The sequence below is a fragment of the Poecilia mexicana genome, unplaced genomic scaffold (genome assembly GCF_051168715.1).
Source record: "Poecilia mexicana isolate PSO_F unplaced genomic scaffold, ASM5116871v1 scaffold_7, whole genome shotgun sequence".
NCBI classification, from domain to species: domain Eukaryota; kingdom Metazoa; phylum Chordata; class Actinopteri; order Cyprinodontiformes; family Poeciliidae; genus Poecilia; species Poecilia mexicana.
The window spans coordinates 26,122,713-26,139,949 of record NW_028263376.1 but is presented as its reverse complement, the minus strand read 5'-3'; the positions used below and the strand labels follow the sequence as shown (position 1 = coordinate 26,139,949).

Here is a 17,237-nt window from a genome sequence, read left to right as displayed (position 1 = left end):
GAGGTTCTCCAATCTTCTAACCTACTTGCCTAAATGCCTAAATCTCCAACCAAACAGATGCCCTGATGACTTTAAGCTTTAATTCATTTCAGTCTGTATGGATGGTCTTTTCCACGGTGATAGATCTGTGATTAGGCGAATGGGTGGGGAGGGGGAGCTACATCTTCTCATTATCTTTATGTGAGGCTTAATCCGGAAGCTTGGTTGGTGTCTTAGCCGGGATTCGCTCTAAACTATTCCTGCCCCATGCTGAGAGAGGCTAGTGCTTCAGGGAGCTTTACCCTCTCCATCGTGCCTCATTATGGGAGCTGGATTGGACCACGAGGGTCATTAGTGGAAGACATCTGAGGTTCAGAGCTTTAAAATAACTATTAAAGCATTTCAAGTTTATTCATTATGGTGGCAGAGTTTCACAAGTAGTGTTCATCCTCTCTATCCTCCACATCCAGCCTTAACTCTAAATCTGCTCTCAGAAGATTCTAAAATACATTCTGGATTTGGAGGAAAGACCTCCAGAACCTAAAGCTTCCTCACGTGCACAGATTAGTCAAATAGTTCCCTAAATCCAATAAATGAAAAGCTGCTAATCACCCAGTGGTAAAACATGTCTGATTAAAGATAAACAAATATGACAGAAACTAATCCTGACCTTGCAAGAAATTTAGATTGTTATTTCTTTGTCTTTCTCCAATGTGCTTAGGAGGGGAGTTTTATTTTTTTTAAATACACAGAAGATTGTGTTTGGTTATACAACCTCACTGGCATTCCACATCATACTTATCCATTACTGCAGGCTAACCTCAAAAGGACAGTGTCACATAGGATGTCGCCAGATGTCACACAATATGACATGCAAAAAGTACGGGCAGATTTCTACTCCCTACGGATAACAGTTAGCGTAACAGATTTGTTTGTTATAATTTTCTTCTCCAGTAAAATATCCTGTGCCAGCATATTCATATTCCCAGTAAGCGAAATAAGAGGTCAGACTGCATAGAGAATGGAAGGTGTAGATCCACTGAGCATCCATAATCTATCTTCCGATGACAGAACAGAACCCAATTAGCCGAGAGTCCCGCCGGAAATGGAGAAGCAGATACGATAAAGGAGGGGCCCACAGCTGCAAAGCTACAGGGCAAGTTACGATTAACCTCTCTTCAGCACACACATGCAAATTCACGCAAACACGCATTTGCGCACACACACAAGCACACAATGTCCTCTGTAAATGCTGTGATTTTGTGATCCACCTTCTTGGAGGTCGTAGCAGAGAGCAATGACCCGCTGATGGAAGATTCCTGGTAGACGTTAATTTTAGGTCAATTGGTATTGCTTCTATTCAGTAGGATAGTTTGTCTTATTAATGGTGTTTTTCTTACTCTAAATGCCATTGTGCATCCTAAACGTAAACTTTTGGAGAAACGTAATGGTGAGAGAGTTCTATTTCTTATCAAAGTGACAAAAAGCACTGAAAAGGCCATGAGGTAAAAGTACATTTTTATTGCCATTGGTCGGCTAAAACTACACCAGCAAACTTAAGCAAATAGTTAAATAATTGTCTGCTAATGCTGCCAGATTACATGCAACTCGCCTTTGGTTTTGTGATCCTGGTCTCGTCCTTTGAAAACTCAAATAATCCCATGAAATTTTTAGTATTGATCTATCAGATGTGAATGGCTCGGATCTGAAAGATGTTAATTGTTTGACATCTTTCCAACGTTAAGCTTAACATCAGATGAATAATCAGTATTTCCTAGTGGCCAAATTTTAACAGCAAGTTAAGTAGGTTAATTCAGCAAATGTTATTGGTTAAAGTTCACATTGCTCAATTTAGAGTGAAATCACTGATGCCTTTTATCCATTTAAAAAAAAAATCTTTCTACATTTGTTTGACATTGTGAAATGGTTCTGCCTTTTCCTTTTTCTCTTGTTAAGCTCAGTGCTGTGGAGGATTTTCTCTCTTTTTAACCTTATCCTCCCTACCTGTCCGCTTAATGAGGGTCTCGCCAGTAACTTCACAACAGCAAACAAGGTCACACACATGTACGCAGCATCCACACACAAAACAGCATCCAGAGAAACAACACACTGAGGCCGGCAGGGGCAAGGTCATCCTGGCTGGGATTTTAGGCTCTGCTGCAGGAGACAAGCTACTGAAGAGAAAAGGACGAAATGCAGAGGCAAGATGGCAGAGGGTTTGAAAATGAGCAGAATTATTTTTTTAATTTTTGTCAAGACTTCACTAGTCTCTCTCTTTCCCCCCACTTCCTGTAAATTAAGATGCGATCTTCTCCCACTGAGAGGGATGGATGAAAAGAGAATGAGCAATAGCCCAACACAGAATTTCAGAGACTGTCTATAAATGAGTAATGGGTGAAAGGTTTTAGTTCAGCGCAATAATGATAAACACAGTCATTATTCTCACAGTACACCTCCAGTGGCTAAGGCTTAGGATAAAGCAGCACATCCGAATGACCGCAACTTGTTTACATCCACGGCAGACAACTACCTGCCCATGCAGCCACCCGCTACGATTCCACTCTCTCCTCCCACACGTTGCCCTCGGAAACAGGGGGAGGACATTGGAGTGGGGTGGATAGTGACCATCTGTCAGTGGCCTGGAGATCAATAGACGTGGACGGGGAAGGGGTGGGGTTGAGGGAGGGGTGCAGCGAAGCTAAATATGTGGCCCACTGTGACCAGAGCCTGGCTCGATGTGCAGCCGTTTTATTTACTGAATGAAAACACACACCCCACGAGTCCCACTCACACGGCATTTATTAACGAATGGCTGGTTTTAGTGGGAGCCAGAAGACATGAAGGGATACGATGCCTCCTAAAAGCTGCTTACAATAATGCATGATATTTGCTGTCACAGGCTTCAGATTTGCTCATCTGAAGTCTGAAAATGAGAGGGAGAGAACCTATTGAGAGGGTTTAATATAAATCTAGATCACTGTGGCACTGGGTCAGTTGAGACCAGGACAAACCACTCTGCTGCTGCGCAACAAAACAATGTCAGCTCTCTAGAAATGCTTGCTTCAGCAATGATATGGAGCCGAATTGTGCTAGTTCATGCAGTCGGAGGTGAAAGGACGGGTTTAGGTGTGGAGAGTAAAGCTGCAATGCACTTACCCAGCATTTGGCTAAAGAGAAGCTGCTCCAGGTCTCCAAGAACAGTCACCACTAACTCTGGGTCCACCTTCAGAAAACTCTTGTCATTCTCTCCGTCTGTCCCCTTCTTCTCCTTCTTTTCCTCCGATAGCTGAGCTCCAGATTTACCTTTCTCGCCAGGTTTCTTGCCATTGGTGCCAGCACTCCCAGTTCCATTGGAGTTAGCTTTGAGAAGCTGTTCGGCAGAGTCTGTACCTGGGTTCACTTCGGAGGCTTTACTGATTGGCTTCACCTCGGCGTAAGGTCCCCGTGGTTTACCAGGAGCCGGGATTCGACTCGGCTTACCCATGTTTGAAGCTACTGCCGGGGAGCCAAAGGATTTGGGCTTACCCTGGAATAGAGACTGTTCTGACTTTGAAAGTGTCCGAGAGAGAGGTGGTCTCCCGCCACCTGCTTGACCTGCCTTGGTCTGTCCGACTTTGTTTGACCCTGCTCCATGACGGCTTGCATCATCGTTCCATCGAGGGGATTGGTGCAGGTGCAGCTTCTTCTCAGCGTCGGTGAGCACACACAAGTTGCCAAGTGATCGTTGCTTGCGGAGCCCAGACGGATTAGGTATTGGAATAGGGATCGAGCCGGAGTTGGGCCGATACACTTTGAGCTCTGACCCTGAAGGACGTGAAGGTGCCTGGGGCAATGCAGAGGGCTTAGCCTGTGGCTTCCTGGATGCCATGGGCTGGGCTGAAGTATCCTGACAGGAGACAGCTGCAGACCTTAGATCCAGCTCTCTGGGCTTAGCCGTCATGCTAATGTTAGCCACATTAGCCTCCAGCATCCCTCCTGTAGGAAGAAAAGCAACAGCATCAGTCATCCACTCAGAAATGCACACGTACCAGCTGATTAAAGGAACCAGAGAAAAGAAGGGGACAAAGAAATGCGTAAAGACACAAAGGCTGACTGGTTGTCGCCCCCTTTTACCCCAGGGTCATGACTGAGTGAGCCAGACTCCCTGCAGTGTGAGACTGTGGGTTCACTTCTTTGCTAAAAATGATGAGTGGGTTAGTAGAGTGACAGTTGTACTCACTGCTGATGATAATCCATGGATTTCCAGATCCTTATTCAGCACCAAAATCCACTAGCTACAAGCGTATCCACGACTGCCTGCGCAACACAGATGAAAACCTGGCCAGACGCTACCTCAATGTCCCTTCAGGGTACCTCTGTCTTGCTCTGTACTACCTCCTGTTCGGCAGGCGACCAGCAGCCGACTGACAGGAGAAACAGTCGCAGCAGCACCAACGACACCCCCCTCTTCCTCTTTCTCTCCTCCCTCTGCCTCTCCCTCTCTCACTGCGTTGCTCACTCTTCCCCCGGCAGCTCATTCACCCTCCTTTCCTTCATCCTCCTCGTTGCTTCCTTCCCTCCTTCCTTCATGTTGTCACTCGCGTGGTCTCCCCTCCTACTGGCTGATTCACCGCTCCATCCTCCGTTTCCAAAATACACTGCAGAGGCTGTGCTACGCTGCTCACCAGTGAATGGGAAACAATGAGGGCTTTACGAGATATGAAACGTTTTGTGTAGAATTAATTCTCCCCTTCACCTTGTCCTACGTCAACACCCGTTTTGATGAGGAGTTTATTGTCCAGCCGCTAAAGACCCAGAAATTAGTAATTGGATGTAAATCAAGTAAAAACTAAGATCATTTCTGTGACTTACTAAGCCACAACTAATAACTTATAGAACTGAATTTGTCATTACATTACCTCACCTGCCTCACATCACTTATCTCTCATTGCATCTTTGCCGACTTCCCGTTTTACCCCACCTACTCCATCCGGCCAATGCAGATACACAAGCTATTAAATTGATATCGTACAGTTTCGTGCATGCCTCAAGATTACAAAGTCATCGCCTCAGTGATGTAAAAACTGTGTGTGTGTGTGTGTGTGTGTGTGTGTGTGTGTGTGTGTGTGTGTGTGTTTGAGGGAAAGAGAGAGAGAACCTAAGAGTGTGTGTTTTTATCTGTATTCCCCCATGCCTGTGTATGAATGTGTCTTCCACAAGTGTGTCACATTGATGAGACAGGACCAGAGAAGTAAGAGCTCCAGTGGAGGGAATTGGTTAGTGTTCACCATATCATCTTATTACTCTAGACATTCCAACCCAGACAAGAGAACGAATTATTTTCTTCCTCCCCAGTCTACTAATTTTTTTTTCTCTTCACAGAGAAGACTAGATCTTGGACACCAGACCTTGTTTCACCCTAGTTAACATGCCCATGTTAACACTCTACACAATTTCTCGTCTAGGTGAGGACAGCCTCACAAATGCTTTCCAGTCTGCTTATGTATGGAAACTATCATTATATGTCTACCAGACTGCACTGGGAACAACTCTCCTCAGTGTGGATGCTGTGACTGAAAGAAAAATACTCAAAGCAATTTGCAAATGTTCTGATAACCTTAAAAACTATATACTTCCCTGAAAGCATAATAAATGCCAAATAATTTAAAACAAAGTTAACCAGAACAAAACAGGAAACAATTTACAGTGTTTTCACACATTGTACTTTACAATGTCTATTACAATGCTGATGGAGCACAAAATGATCTGTAAGTCAATAATAAGGCACTCACTATCAGTATATATCTGCATGCAGTCCATTTTTGAGCACTAATGCATCCTGTGTGCATCGTGATCATCTAACGGACAAAGCATTCACATCTTTGGTGCTTAATGGTAGGTGTGTTCCTTTGTTCAATCTGCAAGTAGCAATGCCTACAGCCAGGATCTTATCAGGCACCCAAACGGCAAAAAAGGAGCTGGTTCTTGTTGCATTTGCATAAATCGGTTAATACAAAATCAGAGTGAAAACAAGCCTGTTTGCTGACATTTCACCTCAGTAGCAGAGAGTTAATTTAAAAACGGTTCAAACGGGTTTGGACTGAACCTACAAAACAACACTAAAAACACATTACAATGCATGTTTTTTTGTTTTGTTTTTTCTCTGGCCTAAAGTCCGTTTGGCCTTGAGTCAGGGTGTGTAGTAAAGGAGTGTGGATGAAGACGTAGGCATACAGAGGCTGTTTTATTGTGTGGAGGCCATTCCATTAATTAGTGGTAGCAAGGTTTAATAAAGGACCAATGTTGGAGTGGTTTTGCCACAGTGAAGCCTGGGCTGTGCGGTGACAGCTATATGAGCTCTCTGAGCTAGTGGGGGGTGCGGCGAATTTGTGAGGGTTGTAATTTAAGGCTATTAGGTGCTGTACATCAGCTCTTATACTTCCCTGATGAAGGATTAAGGCTAGTGAGAAGCAAGTGGCCACATACAAGATTGCTCTGTGTGTTGCACAGACCCATTCAGGGAAAAGACACGAGTCGGTGCTCTTACAAACACACACATATGTACACAAGTAAAGTTTTGCATTAGCAGTGCACAGATACCCGTTTGTTCAAAAACACTCGTCTCTCTGGCTCCACAGTCTAATCGCTTTAATATATGGTTGATTTAGACTTAGAGATTATTGTTCCACTTTCTTTCTGCTTAGTCTCAAAGTGTGCCCGTACAAGCACACACATACAGTGCATTGCAAAAGGACTCATACTACCCTACATGTCTTGTGACAAATCTAAAAGGAGGACTACTTATGACTTTCTTTTTACTCTGTTTTTCCTCTTATCACCATAGTTGTCAGATTCTTTTGGAGGGCACGACTTAGAGTTGTTATGTTATCAGACTCTGGATCCCCACATCTCCCTCAGAGACGCCACAGCCATCTTTGCTGCTTCCCTAATTAATATAAAATAAAATAGAATAGAATGCTTTTCTTGTCATTGTACTGGAAGGTACAATGCTCTCCTCACCTGAGCTGTCAGTTTAAGTTGGCAGCTATGCAAGTTTTCGTACGAAGTCCTGTCCTGTACCGTTTCATACCCTAACCCTAGTATTAACCAGACCCGTCTGATTGGTTGCTTGGTTTTCTTGATGCTGTTTTGTTCTCTAATGTTCTCGAATGAGCAACTACACAAAACGGCTGGATACATATGGGCAGTAAATTGCACACACATGGACTCTGTTTACTAATTAGAAAACCTCTGGAAGTCGTTGGTTACATTGGATTTGCTTTATGGTTACCAGATTAAAGACGGCTAAATATATACAAGCGAAGCTTTCAGAGTGTAACCAATTTTGAAAAACATGCAGCTATACACTACATTATACTGGTCTGTCAGATAAGAAATAGTCGTTGCTTACATTGTGACAAAACATGAAAAAGTTCCAGGCTCATGAGTACTTTTCAGTGCTGCTGTACACAAACACACATATACTAAGACGGCCTCTCAGACCTGAGCAATCTGGCCCTGACATCAAAGTAGCTAATAGTTTCGGAGTGTAATGAGTGCCAGTCCTAAATATTAGCCCTGACATCCAGCATGTAGCAGCCTCGTACCCTCAGCATATTTTAGAGCGATGCATGTGAACACTTTTGTTTTAAATTGCCGTAATATTTTGAACATTTCCATAAATGGCTAAAGGTATTTACTGGAAAAAGGTAATGAAAGGTATGACTGACAAGTAAAATTAGATAGTAGATAGAATGCACAGGGTCAAATAGCGGCAAAGAGACAGCAAGGCTGGCAGACGTGGAGAAAGTGGTCAGTGGCTCGCTCCTTCGCATGAGTATATTTGCCTTAGCATTTTTAACCAGTGTGAAACAAATTCGCCACTATATTTCAACAGAGCAGTCATGTGAAGAAGGACTCACTGAGATGCACTGAATGGTTCATTATACGCATGTTTACAAAGTTATACAAGGCCTTGGGCCTTGAAAGGAAAAGTACTGAGAGGACAGAGCAGTACAGAAGATTTGGAAGCAACTGCATCAAAGCGCCTCAAACCTAAATATAAAAGAAAAGAGTCTCATTTAGGCTTAGCAGATGGCATGTGTTCTCACTTTCACCCACTCACTTTTGTCATCCACCACCTCTCCGTTGCTTTTGTTTTGCCTTTTTGTGTGCAAATAAGAGAACAAAAAGTTGTGGGATTTAAAGGAGGAGAGAAAAGGGGGGGACTGAGAGGCTAGAAGCCTGTTTGAGAATCAAAAAGACAGCACATCAAAAGAAAAAGGACTGGAAGGATTTTAATTTCACATTTTGTGCTGTTGAATTATAGATCATAACTTAAATGTGTAAAAAGTAGAAGAAGGAACCAGAAGTGAATACATAAACAAATAGGATCAAGGAAATTGCCTGAAAGCTGTTTTTAAACTCAGGCTGTTCATCAACTGATTGGACGTTTAAGTCCAGAGTTTTCATCTGATTTTTTTGCCCAAGCTTTTCCTCTGTTTATGCTAATGGCAAAGGCAAATAGATTTCTGTTTTTGAGCATGGATTGTTGAGATTCAGAATAAAGGTGCAAGGCACCTTTGCTGCCAGTAAGTCTTATGCAGTGAGACATTAAATTTAAAAAATGATCCTGAAGGTGTCCTGCAATGGACTGGTAACCTGTCCAGAATACACCCTGTCCTGCGCACACCAACTGCGGGAGATAAGGATGAGCACAACAGTTTCTGTTGAAAGACAACAAGACTATAGTCAGGCAGACAATGGAGATTTTTCCTTCAAAAGAACAATAGAGCTGTGCAGTCCCAAGACTGCAGCTGGATATGTGGATAAATTGTAGAGTTCTTCCTTCTTGACTAAGGGCAGTGATGACTGGGTCTCTCAACAAGACACTCTGCAGTTCCAAATGCCTGTCTGACTCCTTCCAGGACAATCACATGCCTGTTTTGGAGAGGTCTACATGTTCCCATGATCAAAATCTCATTGAAAAAGTTTGGGATAGTTGACAATGGTGCTTTGCTAAACAGTCAGACACACATTTTGGTTTGTTGATGTCACTCAAGATCCCATCTTCGTCACATAAAGCAATATTCCTTCAGTTTTACAATAAAGCAGTGTGAATTGAAGATTCGTGTAATTTTCCCACTCAGTCTTATGATGTTCACCATCAGTGGAGTTTTCTTCGCAGAAACAAAGCAATGAGTAAGAGTGAGATGTGGAAGGGAACTGGTGAGGAAGGATCTCAGTATGTGAGCCAGAGGACCAAAGGAAGCTCGTAAGACAGAGAAGGGATATCCTGCCTCAATGCCTCACCTCTCCTCCGACGTTTGCTTGTGTCCGCGAACATGCAAAACAGAGGGGGTCCACAGGACGCAAAGAACAACGGCACACTGACACACATACACAAGGGACTGCTCTCACATACACACTCTTGGACCACACAAACACCCCGGCATGGTTATTAATGTCCTGTTTACACACAAAACACTTAAAACAGCGGTCTGGTTGATGCATACAGTACGTGGCTTCCTCCTTTGGGGTAGAATAATGTTGCTTGAATAACAAAGAGGGTTTTTCCAGCAGTGACAAATCTCTAGTCTAGTAGTTACACTGACCACTGATGATGAGCTCCATGAGTCACCAGCTTAAGCATTTCAGTAATCCAGCTTTCAGTGTCAAAAGTGAGACTGTATCAGTCATACAAGCAGCCAACTCCTGCAGCATGAATGTTAATCTTGTTTAAAAAAAATAAAATAAAACATTCTCTCCCTCTGGGTGGACGGCACAAACTCATCATGAGTCACACACCAGCTGAGAGCAGGAAAAAAAACAAACATCAGCTGCCATGCAGAGAAGTATGTGATGGATGAGAATTTGTACCTTACATGTTTATTTTTAAAAAAGAAATTGTAGAGATGGTCTCTGGCCAAATCCCCAGTGTCGACATTCTCAGGACTCTTTCCTGGGGTATCCCATAATGCTCTGCTACCAGCAATGGTTGCCTGGTTACAACAGTTTGTCAGTGGGATCTTTAAGTATATTATAAATGTGTATATCAAAATAAACGTTGAAATTTATTGGTTGCAAATCCACAGTGTGTGTTTATATTCTGGCATGTGAACATGCTTTGTCATGGGTTATTAATGTGACACAGAGAGATGTCTTTGTGATTTCACTTTTGAGTGTCTTTCTGTGTGTCCCAAATTGAGGGGGTTACACACATGAATAACTTAATTAGACTGCCTGGGTTGGGAGTCATCCCACAGGTCAAGAAAGATCCTGTGTGTGTAATCATTCACCCATTCCTTAATTTACCCATCTCTCTCCATGCTTTCCTCCTTCATCTCCTGTTCTGTAATGCAGCTGTGCATTAACCCTTGCTTCCTTTGTTATAAGGAACCTTTCCCTGGGGGGAAAGGGTTGCAGGAAGAAAGCAGCAGAAATGGAGATAAGACGACGCGGAGGCTATGTGTTGGTAGTTAGTGTGGGCCAAAGCCGCCCTGGGGGAGGCTCTTCTTTCATGCTCGATATATTAGAGCACTGCAGTATTTGCACTTAGAAGTCACCTTTTCCACTGTGAAATAACACAAAATTACCTGCTGAATTAATATTTCTGACTGCAAAAGCAACCTGACCTAAACATCCAACATGGCTGCTTTGCAAAAATGCCTATATAAATAATGTATTATAGTAACTGCTATGCGTTTGAAATTAATCAATCCAGAGGCACACATAGTGACATACAATATCTATTGGTGAACAGGTTCTTCTAGACAAAACGGCCAAAAAGAGTGAGAGATACAATATCATCATCTTGTATGGCTGGCATGGATAAATTGTGTACATTTCATTTGTGTTATGTTTTCAACTTTGGTTCAACTTCTTTAGATGCGTCGTAACTTTGACTTTGCTGAAGTTTGAGTACAGAACTCCTGAAAGCTCAATGCTTGGATGAAACACGGTGAGAGGAATGGCATTAAACCATAAACAGTGATTACTCCTCCTGGGGATGAGTGAGCAAATAGTCTTATCCATTCTTTTGTCTGATCATCTCCAGAAAGCTACTAAACCACTCATCACTGTCCAACACCAACATGGCATATGTCTCCCCTTGATTGGATTGGCCAAAGAGGATTATGAACTGTCCAAGAGTAGAGGCAGTGGTAGATCCCTGAAGCAGTATCCGTTAGACTATGCAGGAGCTTTAACAGCATGGTACAAAAATGCATAAAATGTAAGCTTGCACAATTGTCACTGTCTATGTATATTTATCACAGATTTGTTGATGTTGGTAATTAATTGTATCCTTATAATCTCCACAGCTTCTGTTTCTGTCTGCACAACGTGTGAATAACAGAGAGATATCCACTCCTATAGACTGACAGACCTTTAGAATGTCCACAGGGACGTTCAAGCCATTCCCTTGCTGGGAGATGAAAAATGATACCGAGTCCACATCACATTTATCTTTTCAAATACCATCTGTGTGCTGCCACACAGACGCACATTAACACACAGACACACTCCATACACAGGTACAAATGTACACTCAAATACTGTTCTGGAGAGAGTTAAGGTCGGAAGGTCTGCGCTCTAATTGAAAGACCACCTGGTGCCACAATCACATTAAATGTTCAGATCTTCATTAAAGCCTCAGATAGGCGAGCTGATCATGTTACCTCTGATTGAATCTGTGTGAATGCAATCATATGGAAAACAGAACCTGCAAGGAAAATAACTCGTATTCAGTGGGGACCACCATTTAAACAATTACAACATCTATTTAAAAGCGCTGAACTGTATGCTCGTTCTGCTGCAGAGTTGTGCCGTTTTTCACTCTGACCTTTGTGAACAAAATGAGATCCATCATCCGCTGTCCCTCTGCGCACTTCTCTTTCCATCTCCCACTTGCCTAAAATCTTTACCCTCCGACCTATTTCCCTCCCTTCCTCTGCAATCTAAATTACAGTGATTACGATGTCAGTCCACCCTCTGTATAAATGCAGCTTCAGAGGACTAACACTTCGGTTCTGTTTCTAACGCCTGCTAGGGACCAATTACAAGACCACAATCAAGGCCCAAAGACAGCCAGAGGCCTTTTTAAAGACCATGACTGGCCCAAAAGACCAGCCCCCACCCCACACCCTTTTCACAACCAGCTGGTAGAAACCTCATAGAAGGTTTTATACATGTCTTAATTGCCAGCAGCATGAGTCGGGTAGATAGCGGTACACTGACAGGATTTATAAAACAGGAAAACTTCCAATAATGACATGAATCCTAATAACTGATCTCTTGATATTAGACAAGACGACTGCCAGTATAGAAATGAAAGTTACTCTTTTCTATGAACCAAGATCATTTTTATTAATACAGAAATTAGTAGGTGTGATTATCTGCATGGTTTCCTAAACGTAATACTGATGTCCTGAATTTCTAAATGTATAATTTTAATAATGTCTCTAACCTGTTGTTAGGTCATCACAGCAGACTTCAATAGATCCAGATGAGCAGTCACTCAGTTCCTCCAGAGAGAAGTCGCTCTCCTGTATCCTCAGCCTGCCAAACACATATAACCGTTGAACATTTCAGTTACTGAACATGTAAATTCATTCAAAACAGTTCAGTACACTCAAATATTGTTTTCAACTGAGGAACATACTTACACATTATCCTCCACAATTTAACATACATATACAAATACAGAAAGTCTTTTTAAACCTAAAAAAGTAAAATAAATAAATAAATAAATAAAAAATCTATGTATATTTTTAATCACTTATCACAGTAACCTGCATCTGAGTGAGAACATCAATCTGAGTAAGGCCTGGACCTGAAGACAATAACTATGGCTCTGCTTTGGAAAAGTGGAAGGGTGTGTTTATGCAAGCACAACAATGATGCATCTCTGGAGGTGATTCTGTTGAATTAAATTAGCCTGAAATGACTGAACAAGCCTCTGAGTCTGGTCTAGATTCTTCCAGGTAGTAGTCAGCATGTATTCATAACCAGAGAGAACTAATGGTGAGCACGAGGACGCAAAAGAGAACTAATAACACAGTGATGAGATATAAAAATTTTTTATATGCATTGGTATTCAGCCTAACCAAAATAACCAACTTTATTTTAACTAACCCAAAATAAAACTAACCATTGTTTGCAGAGATCATCTTAGTTAGGACAGGGGTACCCAAGTCCAGTTCTCGAGAGCCATCTAAACAGCAGCCTGGTAAAAACCAGCCCCTTGCTATGCTTAGCTTCATACAGAAGTGGTTGCTTCCTGTAGGTGTGGACTGTGTTGAATTTTAAAACTTTACCCATTCGCTAACGTTTGTCTGCAATGCTGCGAAAGTTTAACAAAAGTAGAAGAACCAAGCTGAACGAGACACCTGTTAATGTTAATTTAGTATTTCAGCCAGGCTATCTTAATGATCCATATATTTGACTTGGGTTTATAGGAGAAGGGATGAATCTAGAAGTTGCAGGACAGCAGCTGATCAGGACTGGACTTGGGCAGCCCCACCCCAAAATCCTTGTAGCTGTAATTAATACTATAGGAGATTATACAAACTGTTCAGATTTGTATTTGTGAAAATTGTGTGATTGCACGAGTTAGGTATATATTTCCTTTAATTTCCAGATTTTTTTTGTCTGTTAAATAAAATTACAGTAAAATATGCTTGTTTGTGGTTGCAACCAGAAAAAATGTCTAAAAGCTAAAAGGAGTCCGTACATTTGCAAGGTGGTGAGCTGTGATAGGCGTAAAAAAAAATTTCTGTTACCTGTAGCTGAATGGAGCCACAGCTGCCATGTTGACTCTGGTTGTGTGTGTCTCTGTAGAGTCCTTGGGCAGGTGGTGTTCCTGTTCATAAACACTGGATATTACTGGCATGGCAAATGTGATGAGTGGAAGTGGGAGAGGATCAGGAGAAGATGCTGAACTGCTGTCCTCTGGAGTCCCCATCTCTTCGTCTGACTGACTTGTGGAGCCACTGTGACTTCTAAAAGTGTGTTTGGAGCCTGACTGAGCGGTACCGGGCCGAAGGTTCCCATTTTTTACAATGCTGGCTTCGACTGGTTGCTGTTTAGGGGGATTTCCTCCTCTTGCCAACGTATTTTGACTCATTTCCTGAGTTGTGTTGGAGTTTTCACCTCCTCTGAAACGGAAAGCTGGATGCAGGTTGTTGGCTTGGTTCTTATTAATGATGGTTCTTCTGTTATGATTCCCATCATGCATGATGTGAGATGGAACAGGTTTTTGAAGATCCAATGTGTCCTTGGAGTGTGGCGATGGTAATCTGCGCTGGACCACCGGGCTGCTGTAGGCTGAACGTGACACATGACTCCGGTGGTAGAGTTGATTTTTCATGCCCCCGTCTTTCAGGCGTTCCCAAGAGGAAGGCCCAGGAATACCGGAGTTTCGTGGACGGAGTGAGGGAGAGTGAGTGGGTGTATGTGTAGGGCTGTGTTTTGGGGTCTGCACTGAGGGCCTGGGCAAGTCACAAGCTTGGCGACGGGAGTCTGTTTTTGGAGAGTTGGTCACAAGGCTGCGGGGGAGGGGGATTCCTGAGGAGGAAGGCCCACGGGGGGCTGATTTCACATTGATTCCTCCGCTCATTGCGACCTGCATAAAGAGATGAAAGGCCGATGAATCAAAGGGCAGAAGGGAGGGTTCCACACCAAATCATTAGCCAGAAGACCTTTCTGGGAAGGTCTGGTTATACTTTAGCGCGTAATTGAACTATGTTAATATTTCACAAAAGATCCAACTGATCAAAATTAACCTGACAAGAAGTTTGACTTTGACTAAATCATGAGTTAAACTTTTTGATAAATTTCACATTGTTTTTTTTTTTTTTTTGGCTAAGTCTGTTGGTGAATCAAAAAATTTATTTTTTACGGGGCCATGTGCAAAGAAATCAATACATTTTAAAAATCTCATTCAACTACATATTTTAGGTTTGTGCATAATTTATGATGTGCTCCTGGTATATGTATTGTGTGTTTTTCTACGAAGGCTGCAAATTTAGAGTGCAACTCTCTAATGACGAAGTCGGCTGTTTTTTCCATTTGCTTTACAATCCTGTTGTTTCCCCATGGTGAATGATTGCCAGGCCATCATGTGCAGAATCTTCAGCACTCTATAGTCAGCGCGATTGCTCAGTAAAATGACCAAACAGTTCTTCCATTTCAGCCTCAGTAAGAGTCCAGCATTCTGAGGTGAGTGAATCTTCATCAGTCTAGACAGCGTCTTCAGAGTAACATAAGATACATAAACATCAGTGTTGTGCCACTGACAGATGGAGTAAGCCAGTTTTATTTTTTTCTGACAATTCCTCCGTCTCATCTTTTGAAACAGAGTTGCAATTCACACGGAACTATTTCAGATGTTATCACTGTATGCTGTTGAAACTTTAACTAGATAAGCAGTTGTAAGAGGGATAGAAGGGTTGCAACATGAAAAGTCTTGGAAACTGAAAGTTTAGCAAAACACTTTCACAAGACTGCATCAAACAATAACACAAATAGACCTACTGTTCTGTCTGGAAACCTGCTCTATTCGTTAAGCATTTCAGATTGAGACTTCAGCAGCACACTGGACGACCCACCGAAATGCTGACCTAGTGGTCAGTCAATGTGAGGTTGTGTAAAAAGAGCAGCTACCGAGTCAAATGAATATAGATTTGTGCTTAATCTGATTTTAGATAGCATTTGTTCGTAAAATAAAGAATTATCAAAATGACTGATCTATAGCTTTGACAGCATTTTTAACTGTGTGTGTCTCTAATTACACTGTCATATATTGGACAACAAAAACAAGCACAGTTCTCAGTCACTTCAGCCTTTTTTGTGGAAACTCTCAAATTCTGAATAAACTTTGAGACACTTTTATTTAAGAACTGGAGAAATTGGATTATTTCTTTTTGGGTCATCCTATATCACTGGTAATTGACATTAATGACATCATCAGTGATGAAGCAGGAGGTAACAGTAGACAGATGTGCCCCTCCATTCTCATTTTCTCATTTCTCCAGATCCCCAGATAACTATATCTGTCCCTCTCCTTCTCTCCCCTCCTCACTTTTTCCTCTAGGGAGGTGCACGGCACTAACAAGCATCAGAATTTCTCCCCATCTAATAGAAGTCCAACAAGGGTTTCCAAGAGCACAGGTGCAGCCTGACTCTGTGTCTATCTGTATGGAAATTGGCCTTTCCCTGGGGAGACGGCGGGGTCATTCTGGTACATCAGCCCAACATGCAGTGCAGAGGCTCAGCTGCTGCTATTAGATCAACTATGTTTGTACATGCGTGGCTGTGAGTGAATGAGATAGAGAGTTAGAGAGAGAGAGAGATTATAACAGAGGATATAGGTCAATAAGATAAATTAGAGAAAATCAGAAATCTGTTTTAGTTATCAGACAGTTTACTGAAAATACTTTGCTTACAAGTTTAAGATTTATTTTTACTACTGAAGACATTCAGAATCATCCTGTTGGATTAGTAGTTGCCCCGTTCATCTGCTGACATTTTCGTTCTATTTGTGACTAAAAGATTGAAATTTTGTGAACCCTTGAGCAGATTCCAACACAACTCATGAGAGAAAGTGTAGAGAATTTATGTATGCATCGGTCCCTTACTTTTCAAGGGAAATAATCAAAATGTTACACAAATCCTACACATCTGAATCGCTTGTAATTTCTGTTGTGAAATAAATAACTAGGCCAGTAAATTTTGTACATTTTCTATCCCAACCAATCACTTATTTGCTGCCAGTTTTTGTGAAAATTAGATTGCTCCTGCGCTGACCATGAGTAAGTAAAGAAAAATACAATACTGGATGAATCATGTTATTTTTCTGTAATGCAGTACTCTTTGGTGTCCAAGAATAGCTTCCATCAAAATTACAAAATACTGTTTGGTTTTAATTGTTCTAATTGTCCATGTGGTTTTCAGCAAAAATGTAGGAAGAGACAAAGAAAAAGAAAAGATTGCACCAACTTCCTCATGCAACTGAATCTTTATCAATATATGAGAAAGTAATCATATTGGAATGTATTTTTTTAAGGGAAACGTTATGTGATCACCGACAGCTTTCTACTTTGTCCAGAACTAATTTCCTAGTGTTGTAGTTTGCATTTTCCCCCCCCATCCATCTTTGTGCTTTTTTGGGAATGGCAGCACCAAGAAACCACCTGGCTCAGCTGCAGTCTATTATCTCATCACTGTACAGGATACCTGCTCCAGTGTTAACTCAGCTCATTGCCAGATTTCTGTATTTT

The 17,237-nt window shown here is 42.0% G+C and overlaps 1 protein-coding gene across 5 annotated transcripts in view; it reads right to left on the bottom strand.

The window, feature by feature from the left end:
- nav1a (neuron navigator 1a) overlaps positions 1-17,237 on the bottom strand; it is an 84,218-nt gene that overhangs the window by 63,549 nt on the left and 3,432 nt on the right. For 2 of the 5 annotated variants that reach the window (XM_088007343.1, XM_088007345.1), the window contains exons 1-3: positions 13,740-15,334; positions 12,425-12,516; positions 3,136-3,954 (exon numbers count right to left, since the gene is read on the bottom strand). In XM_088007343.1, the coding sequence (XP_087863469.1) occupies positions 3,136-3,954; positions 12,425-12,516; positions 13,740-14,587 (1,759 nt within the window). In that variant the 5' untranslated portion in view covers positions 14,588-15,334. Of the gene's footprint in view, positions 1-3,135; positions 3,955-4,198; positions 4,362-12,424; positions 12,517-13,739; positions 15,335-17,237 lie in introns of those variants that run through there. The other 3 variants (XM_088007344.1, XM_088007342.1, XM_088007346.1) reach the window with 3 other exon arrangements.